Below are 24,460 nucleotides of genomic sequence, written 5' to 3'. Positions count from 1 at the left end.
TCCTCCATTTATTCTGCCTATTAATTCATTGGGACACACATGCACATACACACGAAGAGCACACACACACAACTAAAGAGCCGGAGCCAGAATGAATGAATTCCAACTCTGTGCATGAAGAAAGATGAAAGAGGCTTACACTGTCTAACAGGTTTATACACTGGATCCAACCTCAGAGTCAGAATCAGGTGTATCCACGGCAACCCAGGTAATAATTATCTGCAGCGGCACGGGCCATCTGTCATCTGGGCCTGTAACTCCGACCATTTGCAATCATTTAAATTTTTGCTCAAGAAAATAAAAGGGGCGTTGACCAGTTCTGTAGACTTCAGTGTTATCCCCTACACACGTTACAGTGACGCAACTCAAATGCAGAATACAGAAAAGAGGAATAAAGGAATAAAGTCAACCATTTTCACAGCGCGCTCATGAGCTCGAGCACGCAGATGGGCCGGGCTGTCTCACTTTTTTCCCCTATTTTTCTTTAATCATTGCCACCATGGGATCTGACAGATTTCATTTCTTGGGTCTGTAGTCAGCAGATTGGGAAGCAGATGAAAGGTGGTCAAGGTTTGCACAATTTTGTAAATGAGAACACATGAAACAAAAATAATTTTCGGGAGAATGTCTCATTAATATTCAAAAAGATTTTGAACACATTTATTGGTGAGAAATATGTGATTGCGTGCCTTTGTCGTTTGTGGTGCAAATCACGTGGGCAGCCCGTTTTAAGTTTTCAAAGTTTTTGTCTGTTTTAAGAAATAACCCAATCTCTCAATATACTTGGGGATTGTGCGTCTGTTTATGAATGTGCACTCACCCTTATGCGTGCAGGTTGTTTTACATCACTTCAACGAAAAAAAAAAAAGATGACTGAACCTCCAAAACAGGTTCATATGCGCTAATTCCTCTGTAATGTATGTCAATCAATATATTTATCACTGACCTGGAAATCACTAAATGAGAATCCGTTTAAAGGTTAATAATATCACTTCTTGAATAATGAACTGATTCATGATTCATTCAGTTCGTTCAATTCATTAGAACTGAAGTGCTCTTGTGCTTAAGAGTTAATCCACAATAATACTGTGTAATGTTCAGTGGCCAACAGGTCAGGTTGTGGTTGTTCCCGGCAACCTTTATGTAAAAATGTGTATCGGGGACGAACACAATGAGTAGCTCACGAACCTATTTCTGATGAATTGCGCATTTTCTAAGAGTGACTGTAAACTGTGACTAAAAACACATGATAATTTCATGATTATTTAAGTTCTAAACATTCACATTTGCATATTCTGAATGACTATACTTCAGGCATGCTCGCGAAATGGGCTCTCGAGGACAAAGAGGAGGAGAATTCAGGCTTTTAGCAACCGGAGAGAGAGTTAATCCTCAATGAGAGGCCAACCCAGCAGAGTACTAGAAGCAATTCATTCACCTAATAGACTTTATGCAGTACATCCTCTCATCTAATCTCTCTTTTAACAGATTGCAATCGCCGTAATGAAAGAGGTGCACGGAGGCTCGACGAACTAGTTTACGGATGCATGTTTTCTACTAAAACGGGAACGAGCACGGAGATGGGCATGCATACAGAGGCGTTCGTAGCGTGGGGGGGCGAGGTGACAAAAAAAAAAAGCGCATGCAAAACGCACACACACACACACACTAATGGGATATCTCTTTAGCTAACCTCGCTAGTGATGGCTCCAAAGCTGACAAGAAATTTCACTGGTGTAACAGCTGCAATCAGCACATAAATAGCACTGTCTACTCCCATTGAATCAAATCACAGCACCAGGAAACTAAACCCTGTGGGCCTGCGACGCTTTGGAAGCACTGGACAAAACCTCTGGTGGAAACTTGGTTATTGCTCCGTTTGATAAATATAGAGACACTTAAATAAAGTGTCGGGCTAATTGAGCCCCTTAAGCCATAAATTTAAAAGACGTGAGAGGAGATGGGCTATTAGGTAAAGTTTGTGTGTTACTATGTTTTTATTTTTATTTACTTATTTACTAATTTATGGCCGTGTGATTGGACCCTTTGTGCGCTAAAGTGGATTTAATCTCCCATAGACTTCAAACTGTTAAAGCATCGACCTAACGTCTGAAAAATATGGGTTCAGCCCATCTGTGGACTACAGCTGGCAATCTTACTGATCATTTTTGTTGGAGTTTTAGGGTACGCAATTACACATCTAGGAATTGAGTAGGAATTGAGCAGCTGTGTTTTAATGTATTGCCTGCACGGCAGCAAAGTGTATCTCAGACTGGAGAGTAGCCTTTATGAAAATGTATTCGCAAAGTCGAGCCTTTGAGTCTACGAATTGGAGTATTACTGGGGTTTAGTCGCCAGCAAAAACTGAGAATATTTCTGTAACCCCCCCCCGAGACTATTTAAAAGCTCCAGTACTAATTTGTGGAACAGAAAAAAACAACAACTAAAGAATTTAAAGAGGTAAGTCTAGCAAGAAAACATATTAAAAAAACACAAAAGTGTAGCGCAAAGAATTTCTGAGAAGAAGGGAAAAAAAAGTGAGACTGCAAAGCAAGGGGGAGGAAGAGAGGATTTGAAAATTATAGCTTCAATTTCCTGGAGATGCGTGGGTGACGGTAGCGGTGGGATCAGCCAGCGCTCTTCCCAAAGTAATGGGATTTATGTGCAGCACAGCGGTTTACAACCAGGTAACAAATGCCTCTCTCTTCCACGCTCACGCTCGCTATCTACCTTTTCTCTCTGTCACTTTGTCACCTCTGTATCTTCAGTATCTGTCTTTTTAGTTCATCTCGCCTCTGTAGCTGGGCCTCATCTTTTCACCCTTTCTGCATTTTTTATTCTCTCCGCAACTGGCTTCTTCTCTCACGATCGCGCGGCGAGACGCATTAACTAATCATCTGAGTAATCACGGGTATTCGAAGAAGCTTAAAGGTTTAGGCAGGTGGTGTGCGCTGACAGGAGCCGCGGCTGGTAGTCGGTAGCCTGGAACAGGGTTGGCGACCAGTATGTCAGTCAAGTCAAGTGTATGGTGGGGTCAGAGGTTGGCCGGGATATTTGGAGACTGACTAGCAATAACAGCTTTGCTGACGATCCTCGGTGCCAACAGGAGGAAACGCTCCAGGTGATTTGGAAGCTGGGGGGGAGGTTAGTTATTACCGCTGAAAAATGCCCAGAGGCGGGGTGAGAAAATGAACCCGCAGCACTGTGGTCAACTCTGTGCTCTGGATTTAATTTGCTCTGCTTTTTTTTGGAGTAATGTGTAGTTCAGGTGAAGCTCTTAAACATGTGTTTCTCTCATGCCTCTCATTGTGTTGAAAAAGACGTCAGCGAAAGTAGAAACTAGGAATAAATTGAAGAAATGGATGACGGTGTTTGTTTAGTTGAATATATTAGTTAAATATTAATTTTGTATTAATGGCTCATAAATACTGAGCCATTACCATGAGTGCCTGTGCACGTGGTGCATTGTGTGTATTCACTTATACCTCTGTATCTAATGTAAGTATGTGCATACGTGTCATTCTTACAGTTACTGCAGCTAAAAATATAAACCGCTGGTCCACTATACACAATCAACCCTTGTCACTTTGAAGACAACATGGCCTGAAATTGTGGACGTATTTAATCTCTTGTCAGGACTATATTAGGCTGCAGTTTACGCAGGTTGATTTGTACAGCATGTTCGAAAACGAAACTGAGAAGAGTCCTTGCGCGCATTCAAAATTCCTTGTAAATTAAAACGGTATATCTAAAACTACAAAGGTCAAACCCAGAGAGCACGGAACTGAACTTCAGCAACTCCCAAAGCCCCAAACCAGAGAGCTCACACAAAAAAATTATCAAAGCGGCCTCACAAGCAAATCTTGGCTGTGGTGTGGCCGTATATCACCATGATCCCCCCTTCCAGACCGGATCTGAGACTGATGAAGAAATGTCAGAGAAGTTTATGAAATGTTCAGTGGGATAAAATAAATTTGTTAATAAATAAATCTGACCGGACGCCTTTAGGATTTCAGGATTTCACCTGGGGACTGAATAAGCCCCCTTTAAATTTGTGGGGGAAAATTAAAAAAAAAATATATATGTGAAAAATGTCTAATCAATCAAAGATTTTGTGACTCCCTACAGTACCTCCACAGACCTCATGTTGAAGACCTATGACCTACACCTATGCTGCCTCGACACAAACGATTATGACAGTATTAGAAGAGATGTACAAGCAAGTTTAAAATGTATCTTTGGCGTTTTAAAACTTGTGTTTCCTTTCTCTTTTTTCCCCTTTAGATTCTCTCTCTTCTTCGCATAGCCCCTCTTAGGCATGGATTATAGCTTCACATAAAAAGACTGCACAGATGCAATACAATGTCCCATCACTTTTACTGTGCTAAGGATTACTGCAGATTGCCCATTGATCCTCAGCTTTTCAGGGGGGGATTCATTTGCGGTAGGATTTGCAACCTATTGACCTAATCATATATTCCAGGAGCATGTACAACTGCCATATTATCGTGAAGGTATACTATAGTAAGAGTTACAATAATCAATAAAACGCTGAATCAACCTCACCCATTTTTCACATTTACTGCCTAACTCAGTCCGCTCAAAGGCAGTCAACCGCTGTAAATCACAGTGTGCGTGCCTCTTTCATCCAAACCCACCACTGACAATATCCGGGAATGTACTGTACATAGATACATTTATTTATTATTTCTCAGCACCGTTTAATTTTTCAGAGCAAAAGAAAAAAAATCTTCATTGTTTCAGTGGCAATAATCACGTACAGCATAAGCTGCATAATTGAAGAACTTTCCAAGTTAATCAAAGGTGCGCCACTTAGCAACGTCATGAAGCCTCTGATGTGTCTTAACGGTAAATTATTCAACTGAACCTGGCAGTTACTTTTATGATCATTCATTTTATGTTTCTGCTTTTTTTTACTGTACAGAGATTACTGATGTTTTATGATTTCATAATGAAAAGTCTGGATTACTTCTAGTCTTTTAGTTATTTCGTTCGCTTCAAATTAGTTTTATCTTTAAGATAAAATAACATTTAATTTATCCCACAGTGGCACAACGCTGAGATCTTTTCTTATATATTTTTTTTCTCCACCAACCAATATGTCACAAAATCCAAAGTCTATTTTTAGTGATGGGAAAAGTCAATCTTATGCACTCTATTATTTTACTCCCTATTTCCACACATCCCGTCCTTGTTCGCCACTTTAAATAACGTGACAAGCTCGAGAGCGTTGCCCCCATGTTCTTTTATACACGAGGCAAAGGAAGAGGATTTGGCCGCTGCTGACGGTTACTGGAGGGCACGGAGCCCCGTACTCAAATCCCAGGCTGGGATTATGATAGAAAAATCAATCAATCCCCTCGTCCCAGAGCGGTGAATCAGCAGCGGCGGCGTGACCTAGTAGGATGAATCTAGTCTAAGCAGTGACTGACGCCGCAAGGACAAACCGGGAGCTCAGCGGGGAATAACAAAATATGCCCATTAGACAAATATTACAGAGGGTGAAAAACAAAGTCCCTGTTTGTTTTCCTCTTTTACAATCTGTCCATCTTGGCCTCTGTGTCCACTCCCTTTGCTCGCTGTGTGTTTATCGGTTCTTTATCTCATTTGAAAGTTTCTTTCGTTTCCATGTCTCTCCGTCTGTCACTGTGGTTATTATGGAGATATGAGTCTAGAGATGTAATTTTCAGAGATAACATCATTACGTTTAAACTTGTCTGAAAAGGGACGTTTTTTTTTTTTATCTTTCGTATCTAAATGTTTTTTTTATCTTTTCATTTTGTTATCCTGTATTACATTTATTTCCTCTTTGCCTGTTTATATTTTAGTTATAAAATTAGTTATTTTGAACTGACTTCTTTTGTCTTCCTTCACATTTTTCTTCCATAACACACACACTCTCTCTCACACACACACACACACACAAACCAGTGTGTTTTCCATCACTCAGTGTGGCTGTGCGGTCCAGACAGATTGGCTGTTTTGGCAAGTCTCTGAGCCCTGATGCCAGGACTAGGCAGACGCTTATTGTTGTAGGTTCTGTGTAGCTGTGTGTGTCTGTGTGTGTGTGTGTTCACTGTGCTGTGGGGATACAATTGATCTCAGCCACAGGAACCCAGTAGGGAAACAGAGGACGGCCGAAGCAATAGGCGTGACGAACACCTATCACACAGGGCAGGTACCGGTTTGATTTCATTTAGTCCCTGTTGATTGTAGCACCTGTGATTTTATGCTGCTTAAAAAGGAATCGGTCACTTTAGGAGGTAAAAATGTGCAGATATTTTAAACTCTTTCACTGTTACTCCTCATTTCTCATTCACCATAATGTGTTGTCTGCTCTAATTGGCAGCATGTCTGTGAGCTGCAGTGCATTCACCTGAGCCAGAATCATCAGCACTGCACATTCTCTCTCACTCTCAGGTTTATCCCCTCCTCCTCTTTCTGTCGCCTTCCTATCTGTCTTGTGCTCAGCTGTGATGCTAAAAAAATGGTTTTACGTCCCAGGAAATGTGTAATGACTTTTGCTGAGAGCTAGATGAGAAGATCGATACCACCTCCATATCGGGTAAATATGAGGCTACTACCAGGGTTACGAGCCAGACGACATCTTGGTCGTGATCAGTTACTTCCTGTAGTGTCCACTTGTAGTTGCCTGGCAACCTCACAGTTATGACTTTGCAACTTGGTGTTTATAATTTATACCACAGGTCTTCAACAGGGGGGTCCGTGACCTCTAGGGAGTGCGTGGAGGTACCCACAAATTTAAATTTCTTTAATTACACATTAACAAGAAGATTAACAAAAAGACATTTTAGTCAGCACTTCACTCATTCACCGATACAGGAGCTGTCTCAACAGCGCATTGTTTCACACACCGCCACACTAGACCTGTCAATCTAAGCCTCCTGTACACAATAGGCCCCGCCCCTATAGCTGCTGAGCCAATCACGAGGCTATGGCTCACACACCGACTCTGTCAGATTCCGAGAGTCTATTCAGTCCCCAGGTGAAATCCAGAAGCACGCTGCTACATTAGCAGAAGAGAAGCTAATAGTGCAGCTCGCTCCTATCAGCCAACTACTAAGGCCAGAGTTGATCGCTGTGTTTTGTTTTCTAGATCTTTTAATTTCGACACTACTATTGCAAATTTGAAATAAAAAGATCAATAACTGGGCCTGTGTATTATTTGGATAGCTTAGTATTGAATGCAAAATGGTGAGGATAATGTATATTTATAAACAGCACTCAGACCAAGTTTAATTTAGAACACATATAGTTGGTAGGGGATCCCTTCTTAATCTCTTATCAGTTTGGGGTCCTTGGCCTGAAAAACATTGAAGACCCCTGATTTATAGGAAAGAATTTTGTATAGATGCACATAAGGAGCTGTTATGTTTTAATTATTAGATACCATGTGGATTTTGTTACCTTTGGTCATAGCCAGGTCATTCCTTTCTGCTGGCGGTAGCTTCATATTTAACTGAAAAACCTCTGTGTGGTATAGGCCTTTACTAACTGGGAGAAAAAAAAAAGTGCACGACCCAAAACGTTGAACTAACCAATCTTTCAGTTCTACAACACGTTTGCTGTTTAAGAGCTTACACTTTGCATGCAAGGCTGCATTTCTAGCAAACAGCTTTCTTGTGGTAAAGTAATCACTGCAACATTGCTTTTTCCACATTTGCAGCGCATATACAGCACGGCTGCTCTGACTGAGAGAGCGCTAGAATTGAGACAAAAAGCCCCGAACGCTCCTCTTATCCTCAAATGGCCCTTGAGCATGGCGACAACAAACCTCACACTCTCGTCTAATAGGAGCGTGATTCATTAAATCTGACAAGGACCTTCTCTTCGACTGACTACACTCAAATTACTGAAAGGAATTAAATATAACTGATTATGCATTTGAACAGCACTTATATAATATTTTACAAAGCACTTGTCAAGATTTACCAATATACATTTTGTGCTTGCTGACATTTGCGGTGATTGACAGAAGAGTCGTGTTATTTTGGTTCACGACAAAATGGCAAAATGGATTGCTTTTAGAATACCAATTGCGTGCAGAAGTATCAGCTGAAAACAGACTGATAAGAATTGAGTGTGGCTAAACCAGGATAGAAAAAAAAACCACACATACACACAAAAGAAAAATAATTTAAAAAGTACTGAACAAGCAGGGGCCTTTCCTTGTAGCGGCAGATCCGTCTGACCGTAACAAACCTGACAGGGTTGTCAATGGCAACAATGTTGTTCTTAAGTAATGGAAGTTACCAGCCGGTGGCATGGAGATGGACGGAGCGGTGCTGAGTGAATTGGAGATAACAGGGAGCGCGACAACTGAATTACAGCTGACGGCCCTGAGATGAGCTCTCAGCAACAGAAAAACAAGACAGATAGACAATATGACACGCTGGAAGGGAGGCGGGACCACGGAGAGACTGAGTGCAAATTTTAGTGGCGAGTCGCAGATAAGAAAAAAAAAATCCTTGGAAAGACAGGAAGACAGAGATAGATACACTGTACATTAAAGGAAATGAGAATACAAGTGGATAAAAAGGGAACGCCATTCCCTGCACGAGTAAAGATGGGAGACGTTTTAACGATGAGAGAAATAGACAGAGAGCAAAGACGCAGTGAGCGTGCAGAGAAAAAAAAAATCAGATGAGATGGGGATATGGGAAAAAAAAAAGTGCAAAAGTCGAAGACGTGGATGGACAAGTTTGTGCATGCAGGATTTTGAGTTTGTCTAAAATGAAACAGAAAAGAAAAAATGTACTCAGAAAACTTACATGTGGCATTTGTGAGTCTGAAAGTCACCGACTTGTCCTCAATGTTACACACGTTGCGGACGGACACCTGGCAGGTGTAATCAGCGAAGTCCTTGGGTCTTAGGTTTTTCAGCTTCAGCACCTTTGTCTCGCCCTGGGTGGGACAAACAACACACACACAGCAACGTAATATTTTACCACATAATCAGTTGTAATGTGATTCACCTACAGGGCACATAGAGTGTACTCTAAATGTTAACCCAAACATAAACCTTGCATGGCATTTCCATTGGTGTACAAACAACGTTACACCGACTAGAAAGTCCAAAGATTTTATTTCTCTCGCTTCTACACTGGGTTCTAATATTGTGTAAAAGCCATTTTAATTTTTAATGAGCTCCAGTGTGATAAACAGGGTCGAACGCACACTAAGATCAACACACACGTTAACACAAACGCATGCACCGCACTCCACAAACACACACTGTGCCGGTACGGCTGGCATGCCCTGATTACCAACTGGAGCATTTCTGAGATACATGTGGAGTTTTATGAATGATACAGTCTACATGGCTTTTGCATGAGACCATCAGGGGAAGGGGAGCGATCCGATGGCGAGTGCAAAAATAAAGACAACATCCCTTCATGCAACCTCTCCCTACTCATATAACCGTGCCTCTGCACTCAAACGCGCAGTCTCGGACCCACAAAAGCAGTCACACATCTCCCCCAACGTCGCTGATGAGTTTTCAGATCAAGACTTTGTGCTCCATACTGTACGCAGTGTCTTGGGCAGCCCTGGGAACAGCTACGCTTTTCTGGTTAATTGAACTCCAGGGGCTTTGCTTTGTGGCTGGATGATGCTTTGATAAGTGGAGAAAAAGGGGAGCAGTTGTGCTAAGCCTCAGGATCAGACTTAGAGGAGGTTCATTCTGCGACTTTGTTGACTTACTGGTTATCGCCAGCTAACTGAGCAAGTAACTGACCGACTGATTGGGCGGCTCACTCGACTGTTAGCTCGAGGCCCAAGCAATCTCATGACACTCCACTAAGCCACATTCAGTACACACACATGCTTATTAACATGTCTTTGTGTGTGCAGCCAACTTGCATGCATGTAATTAGTGTTTTCCATGTTTTAGCTGCTCACAGAGAATTTCTTTCATTTCGACAACATTGTAAAAAGACGCTCATTAAACCGCGTGGGCAAATGATTCTCATTCCACTCCCGCGTCTACTTATTTCATCAGCTGCCTCAAACTAGCTAATACAGCTAATGTCCACGAGTTGGTCGAGAAAAGAGAAGGTGAATAGAGAAAAAACAAATCTCAGGCTGAACCTAAAATGTTTTGCAGGATGAGGACTAATGGGTTTGGGAAATGTGACGTTATCTAGTGTTTTTTTATTTAAAAATGTTTCGCTTAGTGTGTATTAGTGTGAAACGCTTGTTTGCCTTAAATAGCTAAACAAGCTAATGACATTTGTATCTATTAAATGCCACTTTAGAGAGCATAACAAAATACATGACACCTGTCACGTCATGCAGAGCATCTCCCTGACCGGTGCCTTATGCACGGTTTGTCAGCATTGTGGAGAAACTCACAGCTGGACATTTCTTCTCTGCGGAGCTAAGATTAAAGGTGTTGGCCTCGGAATTGATGTCGGTGGGAGGGCTATTCAGTGACCTCAATGATCACGTAAACACCGAATGCCGGACAGATAACAAGGCAAACTTGAGAGGACGGTATTCAGCGGGGAGAGATTTTGTGAGGCACGCTCTGAAGGGCAGAGCGCGCGTCGGGGACCGACTGCACACCTGGCCGTGAGTCTGTGCTACACAGGTGTTTGTGTACCTGAGTGTAGAGAGGCTCGTAGATGTCCACTCCGTTGTCCTTGCTCTGCTCGATGGGCGTGTCCCCGCGTTTCCAGATGAATCTTGCCGGAGGGTTGGAGTTGACCGTGCAGCGCAGGAACACCGTCTTCTCCTGGTAGTAGTTTCCGCGCACGTCGCTGATGGTTTGATGCACCGTCAGGACGGGTATGTCAAGGTCTGCAAAACCAACGGAGACGGTGAAAAGGAAAAAAGTGTGAATTCTTCTATCTTGCTACATTTGAACGATAAAGCCATCTCTCTGCTTTGTAAAACGTTGGCAATATTTGTGGCAAAGATGGGATTTGGGAACTGGGACACAGCTATAAATGAGGGCAAACGGCGTAGTTTGCTGATTGAACTGCCCACCCACACTGACCGAATCTGTCCAAACAGTCGCCTATTTATCGTGGCTTTTTAACAAACAATCTGTGTGCTTTGCCATTTCCCCCTCTCCCTCTCTGTGACTCCGGTGCGCGCTGAATTTGTATATATTTTCTGTCATATTTATCTCTTTCCCCCCACTTGCCTCATTTTCCCTGTGCATTTCCTTCATGGGAGCGTCTTCTCCCTTTTCCTCCAGTGGATGAGATTTCAGCTGCTGTCACGAGCACGGAGGCTGCTCACCCCTGGTTTCTGCCGTTTCCCCCCCGAAACTCACTGCCACTTTCACTCCACATCACCGTCCCTCCCCTCTCTATCCTTTCCTCCTCGCTCTTTGCCTCTATCTCTTGCAGGGCAGGGTTGTGTATGTGTGTGTAATCCCGATTCTTTGCAGCCTAATTGGACTGTTGCAGACTTCAAACGCTGTGGAAACAATTTCTACCAGCGCCACCCTTTTTCTGCCTTGACATTTTACCCCTCTCCTTCCTGCTCTCCTCCTTCCCTCTTTCTTGCCTGTTCCTGCCCCTCGCCTCCTTTCTACTGTGTCAGCCCGAGTCACCTGCTGTACACTTATCAGCAAGCCGCGGCGCGAGCTGTGGGAAAGGGGGGAGATGTGCTCTCGACACTCGTCAAACTGGAGCATAGCAGAACCCATGTGATGGAGGAAGTTGAGAGCTTCTTTTGTACAGTATGCTGCACAGCACTGGTGACTTGGAGAGAAACAACGTGTAGATGTGTGTTTCTGAGCGTGCCGCTGAAAAGGGCACAGCTGTCACACGAGGGCCGCGCCTCACTCACACGGGCAACGTGGGCGCGCACGCTCAAAGTTAAAGTGTGCGCGGCCTCGGCATTGCATCAGTGCACTTGTGTCGCCCGAAGGTTAGCGCCACCAGACAGGCTGGCACATAAACACGGAGAGGCAACTTAAGCTCGGTGAGGTAGCTGCAAACAACCCAGACATTGCATGAGACTCCTTCTTTTCAAATGAAAGGTGCGCCACAGGGTCAGGGGAAGGTTTGCTAAATCGTAGGAATGCACGCTTCAAAGCAACAATAAAGCGTGCAGAATCCCTGGGTGAATGTCGCGGGAAGTTATTTTGTCAAATTATCACAAAAAAAGAAAATAAATAAAAATTAAAAAAAAAAAAAAACTGTTCAAAGCATTTTTTTTCTGGTCACCCTCTGCCTTTGAGAATGTTAGTAACGCTGAATATGACATATCAAAATAGACGAGACCCCGCATTCACCTTCAAAACTGCTTTGAAACACACTGAATAGCAAACAACAAACACTGTGGTTAAACGCTACTACATTGTTCTCCCGATTATGTTGTTGAGGCAAATGTAATCAATGGGCTGGATTAAGTTCAACAAATAAAGTGCTCCGTCTACGAACCGGGCAAGAGTCGGCGCAGTTGGCTGAGGTGGATCGCGGCCGTGTATAATGTGGCAGTGGCTGCCGACTCTTAATCTTGTTGTATGTTATAAGAATTTCATTCAAACGCTTTTCAGGAGAAAGCCGGAAAAAAAGCCTTTAAAAAATGTAATCAAATCAAATTCATACACTGTTTGAGCCGGCTAAGCTGCTTACTTTAATGCACTACTTTTTGTGCGTCTGTGTATTTTAGAGTTTAGCTGTGTGCTCTGTGGAGTGTTCACCTGCTTCCATTGCTCTCATCTTCCTGCGGACACTGTTATTTATGAAATAAAAATCCCACAAATTGGAACAAAAGGCCCAGCAGGGACTCCACAGTGTGGCGTGGCCAGTCTGTATAATCACCTCTGCCAGCACCAGGCCTACAAACCTGGGCATCAAAGATACCCGCATCCTGCTTCTGCCACGTGTGCACGTGTGTGTGAAAGAGATCTGGCAAAAGAGCAAGCACCTTTGTATACTTGAATTTGTGACTATGTGAACGCACAGCGCGTTGTGTGCATGCGCCTATGTGTGTATTTGCTCAAAACTGGCACAGGATTTCTGTATGATTTTCACAGATCATTTGCAGCCCAGGGGGGATCCTAGATGACTAATGACCCAGTGCTGTGTGTGTCTCTGTGTGTGTGGGTGAGACTATCTGCTGTTTATTTGGTGACTTGTTGTTTGAGTGTGAACAAAGTCGAAAGGAGACCGATCTGGAGAAGCGGTCCAGAGAGGTGGATTCTCATCAACGTCAAACTACTGTAAATGACCCCTGTAGAATCAGTCAGCTAACAGCACGCACCCTTTTCATAAACACAAAAGACTTACTGGCCTTTCAGCGCCTTTACTGAGCTTTTTTTTCTTCTACATTAATGTAAATTGTGGTGTTAAAGGTTTTGTAATGCAAGATGAGTCTAACCTTAACACAGTTTGGACTCTTAAGTAAATGGGAGACATAAGAAGAAACTGCAAGTGTACAGAAAATACAATATGAAACTTTAATGAAGCTTCTGATTTCCCCGAAGTCCTGCCTTTGCACACAGCTTAGATCAATTCCACTGCGCTGTTTTGTTTTTGTTTGCTACAGGTTTTAATGTACATACTTCCAAATTTCAAGCTGCTCTGGGGGTCTGGTGTTGTTGTTGTTTTTTTTTTTTTTTTGCTTAGACACCACACAGTGGTGCTGACACAAAGACACTTTAGTTGGCCCTTAGCCTGAGTATTCACAAAGCACAAAAGCCTGTGAAAAGGTTTGAGAAGGATTTTCTGGGCTGATTCCTTTAGGGTGGGTAATTCCACTCTTTCTCTTAATGCATTCTCTAACTCAGTGTTTCCCAACCCAGGGCCCGCCCCCCAGGGGGTGCACCAAAACTTGTCTTATCTGAGCTCACCATCGGTTTTCTCCTGTTTCACCGGTCACCAGTTTTCAACCAGTACTACGTGTGCCTCTCCACATGTACATTCAACATTTAGAGAAAAAACCTTGTTGACGCCATATATTGTCAGATTCGAGCAGTTAATTCAGTTCACCTACCAGTGGAAACGCAGTAACGCAGATTTCCCTCTCCAGACTAACTACACTAGTCAATCAGAATTAGGGTGAGGTTGGGTCTTGGAAAGATTGGTAGAGATCCAACCGCAACTTGGGAAAAAAAATAGCCCTGAGTTGTCAAATTCAGAAATGACTGCATCCAAAATAAGAACAAGCTGCAGCACATATTTTAATGTTCAGCAAACGGTGACAATACTTATTTTTTCTCCCCCGAGTTAACCTGTAACGTGGACGCTATGATATCAGAAAGCTGATATTTCCAAGTTGGAATTTAGAGATTCCAAATTTTTGTGAAGGCATCATCTAAACCAGCGTTTTTTCACTGAAGTCACTGTTGTCAGAAAGATGGAGAGTAAATTTATGAAGCTAGGACAATGTTTAATGCACACAAAGGACTTAAAAACAGTAATAATAATAATAACAGGATGCAATTTTTGCAATACAAAGTTAGAATATGATCTACAGTTATTTTTGTATAAATTGAAATTGAATGAAATGGTTAAATTGCTCATCAAATAATTCCTCAAATTAATGAATTAATTAGCTTACAAAATTCAGGCACAGGATTTTTTTTCATTTTTTATTTTTTATTTTTTACTTTAACCCCTGAATATGTTTCATGTATAAATGGAAATGCATAATAGGGGGGCCTCCAAGGAAAAAAGGTTGGGAAGCACTGCTCTAGCTCACTTGACCAACACACCTAATGAGTCTTAAATCCTAAGTCTCAAAATATAAGTCTTAAATCTTTTGGTTAAATGCTACACCGTAGACATATACTTAAAGCATTCAGCTGGCTTGGGGTTTTGTGCATTATTCTACAGTGTGACTGTCTACAAAGGAAAAGACTGGAAAGGCACAGGAGAAAAATAATAGCCTCACACACAACTGAAAGCCCTTTGATTGTAATCTACAGGGTCACAGTAATGCAGTTCTCCAGTTACCTATATCCTTGAATATGGTTTTGTTCTTATACAGCTGAAACAGACAGCAGCTTTAAGATGAGAAACTGAGCTGTGTCTATGAAAACTGTCACTGCCATGTAAACTCGTCAACCTAATGTTTAACATCTGAATTAAAATCCTCCTCATGAATACATTCAACATCATGTGCATTTTGGATGGGAAAAATTATGAAACGCAAATCTTCAGCACACACGCTTATCTGGTTTACACACATGAATTCAAAAGGGCCAATTCAACAGAGTGTCTCAGTTTTCAAGAGAAATCAGATGCATGTTAATGAAATTCTCTTATGATAACAAAAAAAAAGAAACTGTCAAATATTTCTCTTCTATCCGCTGTGAATATCCTCACATCCAATTTGTATTCATATTAAAACAGCCGCACCCGCCTGTAAACTGAGTGGCTTCAAAATTGCCCAACTTGCTTGAGGTATTCCCTGAAGGTTTAGGCTGGTTGCAGTTTGGCCCAGGCATTCCAATTAAGTTTGTTCTTTGATGTGTGTTGTTTTAATATAGATTTCAGGGTGAATGATTACCATAAAGAAACTCCCCTGTACAGACTTTAACTACAAATAGTCTAGCAAACGCCTATGTAAACAGCAAAAAATAATAAAAAAAAGTAAATAAAAATAAAAGCCTTTCCATTTATCCATCCTGTACCTGTAACCTACTGCAAACCCTTTAACCGTGAAACCACTGAGAGACACTGGCAATTATGTAATCTCACAACATTACACCTACATGTTTGACTCTTGGACTCACACAGGCTCTGCATGCCGTCAGGTCTTCACAATCCTAACCCAAATAATCTCTTTGAAATAACCTCAGTTGCAATGGCAATGATGGAAACAGAGATTTACTCAGAGGCGATCCATCCTGGTGGTCAGAGTTGACTGAGTGTGTTTTTGTAACAAGTTGACCTCTGCTGGGTACTTTCCCCCAGCAGGAGGACGCCCTGGACTCCAAATCCTCTTTGATTTCCAATAACATGTCCTGTATTCTAGCTCTCTGCAACTAGACGGCCATTAAGGGACCAAAGAGAAGATGACAGGTTCAATTGAGTGTGAGCGTGCGGTGGTGGAGGTGGGGTTCGTGTGTGTGTGTGTGTGTGTGTGTGTGTGTGTGTGTGTGTGTGTGTGTGTGTGTGTGTGTGTGTGTGTGTTAGCGTGTGGGTGGTTGAGTGAGCGAATGTGATTGTGGCAGTAATAGGTTCAGCACCTATTGTACAACACAGGACTGCTACTGTATTATCCCCAATAAATGAAACCGTAATCACAGCAACCACTGAAGGTCAGTACAGCATCTATTATGTATCTGAAAAATAAGACATAAAGAAAGTGTGCCTATACAGCTTTCTTCCTATTTCCTATACTACAGTCCTCAGAGATGATGTGAAAAACTGACACATATTTACGTGAATGCAAACCAGGCTAACATGCTAATGTTTAGCACAGGAAATGCTTCCGTGTTCAACATCATACTTTTGCCAGGCTAAAATTCCAGCAAAACTAAACCACTAATCAAACCAGTTAAGTGACACCAGTTAATTAGCAAACAGTCAAAGTAACTTATCCGGACTGGTAAAATGAGTGGCAATATTTTATGGCGAACTTAGCACTGTAGCATCTTAATGCAAATGTTAAACTTGTTGTTGTTATTCAGAAACAGTCAGTCGGTCTGTATCCTAGCAAAGAAATATCAGTGTGTTTGACACCAAAAGATTACCAAATACAATCTTAAAAATAATTTACACTGAGCAAAACATTTCTGAGCAGACTGCTCACAGTTCTCTGTTGCAGATTTCTTTAGATTTAATATTTGTTTCCTGTCTGTTTGATGATTGAGTATACAGCAGCAGTGTCTCTATTATCAGCAAAAACAGCAGCTTAGTGATGTTAAATTCATAAAATGATCAGCGAAAACCAATCCTGCATTTTTGACAACGTGGCAAACACTTAGAATGGATAACTCTGACGCATGAAAGCTGAAATCAGAGCAAATGTTCTGCAGTAATATGCGACCACGCAGGAAAACTGTCTCCTTTACTCCAGCTGCACATACACATGTGAACTGAAAACATACTTACAGACTTACTGTACCGACAACACACACAAACACTCACACACACAGAGAAAAGTCTGTGCATACAGAGAGGCACAAACAGAGGCAGACTTGCCGTTTGATCCAGTTTCGCGTCTCGTCAATTATTCAGCATTCTGCTCATAGACATCGCCTTAAAGAGGGCATTAAACATGCACGAGGCCCACATTTGGAAATAACGAGAATATTGCCTGTCTTTAACATGCAATGTTTAAAAGTAAAGATTGATTTAGGGTGATATTTTCTGCTCTCTTTTTTTTGTTTACTTATTTTTTATTTTTATAGCGCAATAACAGAAGTCACTAATTGTGCATTTGTGTCCCTCTCTTCACTGACATCCATAAAAACGAAAGGTAGATGAAGCTTTCACTATTATTATTAATAACGTATACAATGACAGGAAATTGATTTCACAGGTTTCTTCAACAGCAACATAGATCAGGGCATTTTTACAGAGGACAAATAGAAAATTATGCCACAACTAACAGATGTTTAAAACAAAAATATCTTGAACATAAAATGGCTTGTCAGTGAAGCAGTGCAACAATTACTACATCGTCACAAAATAATGCTGGAGGAAAAACTGTTATGGGCTTCACTGCAGATAAAAAAATTACCTATACTTTTTTTTAATGACTCTGGTGACCTTGTTTTACACATGCAAACACGCATCACGAGTATGTAGAAGGAAATCCCATCATTTGTTTTAATGTACGGTGAATCCCACACTTTCCTGAACACAAATGTAGACTACCGCAGCCTCCCTACGTTGCATCATGTGTAGACGTTATACTGTTAACATCGGGGCAATGGAATGTGTGTTAAGAGGAATTACACAATGAGCCTTCTACGAAACTAACATCCAGCACTGTGCTGAAAATGGCGCATTTTCGTTGAGCCAGCGCCTTATGTACAAGCCTTAATTATGCTTTTGTCAGCAAAAAGCCTGGGAAAAGGTATTAAACATTCATGATGGTGTAACTCCATTATTTCAGGCCATAAAAAGACTAATTTGGGCACGGTTATTTACTGTGAGCGTAACGGTGTAGCTGCACAGTGGCGGTGACAGCAAAGAAGGTGTTAAGAGACCCGCAGGTATAGTACATTCACTCAGCCTCTGGGCTTAAATAACCCCCCACCCCACCACACACACGCGCTCACACAAAATAAGTTGCGCAGTGACACACACATTGGCCCAATAATATGTTAACACAATGCGGACATGCATATGTCTTTACACAAGTACACGCTCACCAACAAACACACACAAAATGCTCAGGGCTAAAACAACACATGGATCCCAGCTCCCCTGCTGTAGCCCCTTAGGTCAAAGACAAGAGAGCCCTTCTGTGCCCCCGCTAGTGGCTTCTAAGTCATCTATGTGGAGCATCGTAGATAAAGAATACCCTTCTTACTCCTTCCTTGTTTTGGTGAATGTGTGGGTGAATGTTTGGTGTAACAGCCGGGATCCATGCACAGTGAGTCAAGGGGAACTGCTCCTTACAGGTGGCAAAGACGCATGCAGCTTCTTACTCACCTGCGCTCAGGTGCAGGAACTTGAAGGATGCCAGCCAACACTATGGGCTGCTGCATATTTAATAAGCTCTGTGGCATGCAGGACTCTGTGGGCCACAGCAATAATATGCAAAGGGAACACATATAGACATACACCTACTGTTACAGTCTGTTGTTGCTATTAAAATTATTAAATTGCTGGTGTTTTATTGTGTTGTGGGACGAACACTAGGCCCAGGGGCAATCTGCACGGAGCCTTTATTAAAACAACTCCGGGCCTTGACCGCAGATTCCTGCTCAGATACTAAAGTGGCATTCTGGCATTGCTTCACTTCCATTGTTTTCTGGTTTTATAGGAGACAGTGAACAAATAAATAAGAAAGAGCAAGGAGACTCCCTAGATAACACTCGGCCTGAAAATACAGTCTCATCACCGGTCTGTGAGAGAAGTTGGGATACTTTTTTATCACTTCGTCGGCTTGAAGATACACAATACAGAAGATAAGAAGGAGTTTTCCAAAAGTTATGCGACGTAACTACGTCGTCCAAAATGCAATAAAAAAAATAATAAAATGCAATAAAAAACATGCGTAAAGACAGTCACAGCAATCTCATTAGTCTTGCTCTTCACTGACCACTAACTATGTTTATTCCGCTTCGTTACAAGCTACATTTCTGTACCATTTTTGTACCAGACCCATTAGCCGACCTTACAAAGCTATGAAGGTCACTATAAAAAGTGGACGCCCGTCTGCTAAGAACTTACAGACACAAACAAGCGGATTTGTCCAGCTACCAAATCCTTGGCTTCTCCTTGGCTGAATGAAACCACCCATTAGCAAATCTTCGATCTGTTGCACCCACCGCACCTCACATTAAACCTTGTGTGTCAGTGTCTCACGTACATTAATAATTTATGTAGTTTAAGATGCACATTTACCATATTAACGATTCGCTAGACCTTTTGCCAAGTATGTGTAATTGTAAAAATTGCGTTGTGCATCAAATTTACAATACATCACAGACTATTATAAAACAATTACTGAACAAAAACCTGTAATGAGAGGTTGGTGAATATCCCAATAAACGCTTGTCGTCACAAATACTGTTACATGTGCTTATGCAGGGCCAAAAGATTTTGTGTTAAGGGGACTTACCTGATATCTATAGCATCTAATATGTGACAGGTCAAAAGTTCAGCGGCTGTCAGGAGGAGCTAATAACAAATCCTGCCAAAAAGCCCCCAAGCCACACGCTGGCTCGATAAACCGCTCCGGCTTAAAAATGTACACTTTAATTATTAAGCAACAGGGATAGCAGAAATGTTATTGTAAGTCTGCCTTATATGTTACTTCAAACACAACAGATAGAGTATGCCTAGAGCACGTCACAGGAGCAACCTGAGGTTATTTCATCTAATGTCTTTGACCTTCGTAGTCCTTGTTGCCTCATATGGATCATTAGGGGACCATTACAAGTGAGAAGGCATTTGTACAAGTGTCTCCATGCGTCTTTTCTCTATATGGCAATCGCATGAATGATTTATTTCCTGTGGACAACAGGGGTTCCATGTGTGGCATTTATGGCCGTGGCAGTTTTACAGGGTCAAAGGTTACACGAGAGGTTTCCACGGTGATAAAGTATAATGGGCTCAGCTGTGGATGTTTGCATCAGATCCAAACAGACATCTGAAATCCCGTATATAAATTAGAGCAATATACCGGGACACCGAAGATGGTAAATGAATTACAACGATTGCGTTGGATGAAATAATTAAGACTCATCCCACAGCTGGGTGCACACACAGGTGACAGCTGAGGCCAGGGGCATTATGTCTGTGGGTTGTCCATCCATCCGTTCCAGTGGTTGAGATATCCTTGAACTCCTGGAGGAAATTTCATTTTATTTGTCACAAGTATAAATAGATGCCATTCTTGTGAGCGTAATACTCAGGAAGACTCAATTTTAATATATCAGGCACAAACATCAATTAGACTCAAGGATGAACTCACCAGACTTGGATAAAAAGAACACAAAAACTGAACCTGGTCATAACCCAAGAATTTACAGTCTAATTATGACCTTATTTCTAATAGGATAAAATCATGAAGGGACGACGGTCAAAGGTAAATGTCACTCCCCTGCCATAATTCATGTTCACGATTCCCGTGTGGTTGGATCCCGAGCTGGTGATCTTAATCTTGGGTGCCCTCCTTGAAACTGTGGTGATTACACAGACCTTCTACATACAGATCCTTCTCTGTGGTCTTCTCTTCATACAGTATATTACATGACATAATCTGAAGCTTGACAAGTTGGCAGAGACATGCTGCCACCAAGCAGCGATGGAATTGAAACATCTATCAGCCGGCCACATGTTTTTATATCAAGAGAGTGTAGGAAGCTCTACATGGATTTGACCTCGGAAAAAGGACAAATCTCACCCCCCCTCTCTCTGAATCATCGAGGATCTACTCGAAACCAAAATATAGCTTTTCCAACCACCAACCTCCCAAGAGTTATTTCAGAAATTGTCCAGCAAGGGAAACTCTTCACAGAGCTTATTAGGCAATGCTTTGGGAGAGAGAGTAACCCCACCTGCGTGATGGTTATTGCCTACTCTCCAGACTGATTTGTGCAGCACTCGCCAACGCCTGCTCTCGGAAAGTGCTGAGTTAGCCTGCTCTTAACAAAAAACAAAACACCTTGGGTTTGTGGTAGTCCAGATACCCGTTTCAGATTTTTGCTGGTACTACTTTCTGGTTTATTTGCTACTTTCTTTACATCTTTATCTGTTTGGGCCTCAGATTTTTCTGTCTTTTGATACCTTTCCCACTGAGACGGAGTTTATTTCTCCAGGCTGGAACACTTACAAAAGTTTCACCGACCAGTTCTGAACAAATGTTAGTGCTCTGCCATGATTCACTTCGGGGAACAAAAAAATTTCCTCAACTGAAATTAGCATACATTTTAAAGGCACATTATCTTCAAGGTGTGCTGCAGCTGATGCGTATATTCAGTAACAATAACAAAATGACTCCATTGCTAGCTTCAGTCATTATGTAAATGTGTTGTTTATTTCATTTCAGAAAATATTCAAATGAGGTGATTCCCACTTAAGTAAAGAAAAGACCAGTGAGTAGTCGTTTATCTCATTCCTGTCTTCTTCTTCTTTTTTTTTTATCTCTATAACTCATCTCTATTTCTAAGTCTTTCTCATCCTGAGCTGGACACAGGTAAAGTGGACACAGAGATAGCAACAGCTTCTGCTTGCAACTGATAGAAAACAAATACAGCCAATAAGTGCTTCCTCTGGCGATGTCAATATTGGTTTATTTTCTGAATTGAATAGTTATCTACCATCATATCTTGTTGTTTTCCTGCTCGTTTTTTCCCACATAACCTAAAGTTAGTCGGTGGTAGATCTTATGCAAACGCTGACGGCGGCGAAGAAAGTCGTTACAGAACCCGCAGTGCTATTCTTTGTAGCCACCAAAATATTTATCCTGAGTAGTTTCATGACATTCTTATCCTCCGGTCTCTGCGTCTCTGTCTCCGTCCTCATCCTATTTCAATTTTTCTATCAGCCGACACACAGGCTGTGAGCCAGCCCCAAGGCACGTCCCATACTTTATAACACTGCCTTCATTACCCAGCCGGCTGCAGCGGGTCATAAATGAAAAAAGAAAAAAAAATGAAGATGTGGGAGGAGGAATGGGAGGAGAAAGGTAAAGGAAGAAGTATAGGAATGAAGAGAAAAGGGTCAAAATCTAGACTATGAGTCAACTGTGAAAAGACAGTAGGGGAAGAGAGCGAGAAGGAGAGAGCCAGGTAGTATGCATGGGGAAAAAAAGAGTGGAAGAGCAAAGCCATAAAACCTAAGTTGGAAGTTATTGGAGAATGGCTGGATGAAAAATGCCATCGCCATAAAATAATATTAGAATTGGTCTGGCCTTATGGCATTGATGAATACAGATGCTGCCCAGTGGGGTCTTTGGCTGGGGGGAACTAGCTAATTTGAACAGCCATTCCACCTCTGAGAGTGGTAAAAAATATTAAAGGAAATGAAATGAAAGGTTCACTGTCAGTTGTTTAGTTTATAGCCCTACATTTCCATCTCATAGTGGGTTTAGGTGTCAGGCGGAAGATCCACTCACTAAAAATAGCCGCCAGCAGGGGAGTTAGCCATGCGTGATTTATTCTTAATATCCCTACAATGTACTACAAACCAGAGCAGAAAGACACCCACTGCTGCTTTAAACAAATACAACGTATAGCAAGGCTCAAACCTTCTCTCAACCTTGTACAGTGAAACCAGAGCTTATTTTACCCTCATCCTCCTCCATCACGCTGTCAATAATTGGTCCACAGGGGACGTGAATACTGCCAAATTGATGACAGCTGAGGGAACGGGGACCAGCAGAAATCTGATCAGCTATATTGACTGAAGGATATTGAAAAGACAGCTGGATATCTTAATTACTGCAGTGTCATGGTAATGCCATTTTATCACATTTGAACTGGATTTAGAGACGGCCTTCAGCAAACCATCCGATACTTAATTCCTCTGAACAAAAATCAATGGTACAACGTCTGACCAAAAGTAGGGAAAATATCCTGTCGAGAAACTACTTCACTAGTGAATATGTGATTTTGTTGCACAATACCAGTCACAATATTAGACAATCGTTAAGTTTTTGTACTGTAGGTTAATAGTGAAGACATGAAAGTGTTCAGAAGTAACAAAATGTTGATGCCACCAGTAAAACTGTGAGAATAAAGAATAATTTGGGGTCGAACATAGCCCTGTGTAGAGGTGGTTTTTAGTCATGTGATTTTGATGACGTACAAAAGCCATATTGGAAGGGCAAGAAGTGATCTGCAGCTATGGGAAAGACGACTGAAACACCATACTGTACAAACCTAGACGAGAAATATATAAAAGAATATATAATTCATATAATTCAGTCTTGATCTTGATGTAAGTGAAAATTGTAGAGGGTATGCATTGACATCACTAGATTCCAGCTGTTTCTTCGTAATGCAGAGATCCATTTACTTGTCTTTTCTTTGGCTGTTGGGGATATCTGTAAAAATATATCACTGACTGCTTTTCAAATCTTCCAATTTTTTTTAATTATTTTACAATTTAGATGTTATTAAAACATATGATTCAAACTAATGCTGCTAACCCCCATGTTCAATTGTCACTTTTTGTCACTCGGTGGCCGTAACCATGGAGACTTTGCTGGCTGTGATGTCAGGTGCGGCTTTAACTTAACATTTTTGTTCAAGTGAAAAAAAAAACTTTCACAAACCTGTGGTGTCTTCTGAGGTGGTTATACCGGGAACATTTCATACTGTTACAATCCAAGAACACAGTGAACAGTCATAAACCGGAGGATACGATTTGAGGCAAATTTAAGTTAAAACTTCAGCTGCACATTCTATTAAAACAAAACATAAAGTGACAAAGATCACATCAGCAACACTATAGACTGACACTATGTTGTACAAAGTACTAGAACAACCTAAAGAGTGCCACCAAAGCCTGAACAGTTATTGTTACCTAATACTATAAATAAAGTCACAAAAAGCAGGTTCCCTCAGGTGAAGAGGTTGCTAAAGACAGGCTGTAGAAGGCTATGCTCCTACCAACCACAGATGTAGCTCAAATGTCATTTTTCCGAGCACTTACAGATTTTTGCATTTATACTTTAGGTATGATCATAACTTTCAGATCTCAATTAAAAAACAAAACAAAGTCTTATTGCTTTCTTGGTTTGATAGAGACAACTGTAATCAACACAAAATGCCTGTATTCTGACAGTCAACACACTGGATCCTTAGTAGAAAATCACTTCA

The 24,460-nt window shown here is 41.6% G+C and overlaps 1 protein-coding gene across 2 annotated transcripts in view; it reads right to left on the bottom strand.

The window, feature by feature from the left end:
- LOC125005394 (MAM domain-containing glycosylphosphatidylinositol anchor protein 1) overlaps nucleotides 1-24,460 on the bottom strand; it is a 163,056-nt gene that overhangs the window by 53,928 nt on the left and 84,668 nt on the right. For both annotated transcript variants that reach the window (XM_047580729.1, XM_047580731.1), the window contains exons 5-6: nucleotides 10,646-10,842; nucleotides 8,814-8,946 (exon numbers count right to left, since the gene is read on the bottom strand). In XM_047580729.1, coding sequence (XP_047436685.1) covers nucleotides 8,814-8,946; nucleotides 10,646-10,842 — 330 coding nt within the window. The remainder of the gene's footprint in view (nucleotides 1-8,813; nucleotides 8,947-10,645; nucleotides 10,843-24,460) is intronic.

This window comes from Mugil cephalus, chromosome 3 (genome assembly GCF_022458985.1).
Source record: "Mugil cephalus isolate CIBA_MC_2020 chromosome 3, CIBA_Mcephalus_1.1, whole genome shotgun sequence".
In the NCBI taxonomy this organism is placed as follows: Eukaryota; Metazoa; Chordata; class Actinopteri; order Mugiliformes; family Mugilidae; genus Mugil; species Mugil cephalus.
Note: the sequence above shows the minus strand (reverse complement) of the source record. Positions and strands in the feature narration are given on the sequence as shown.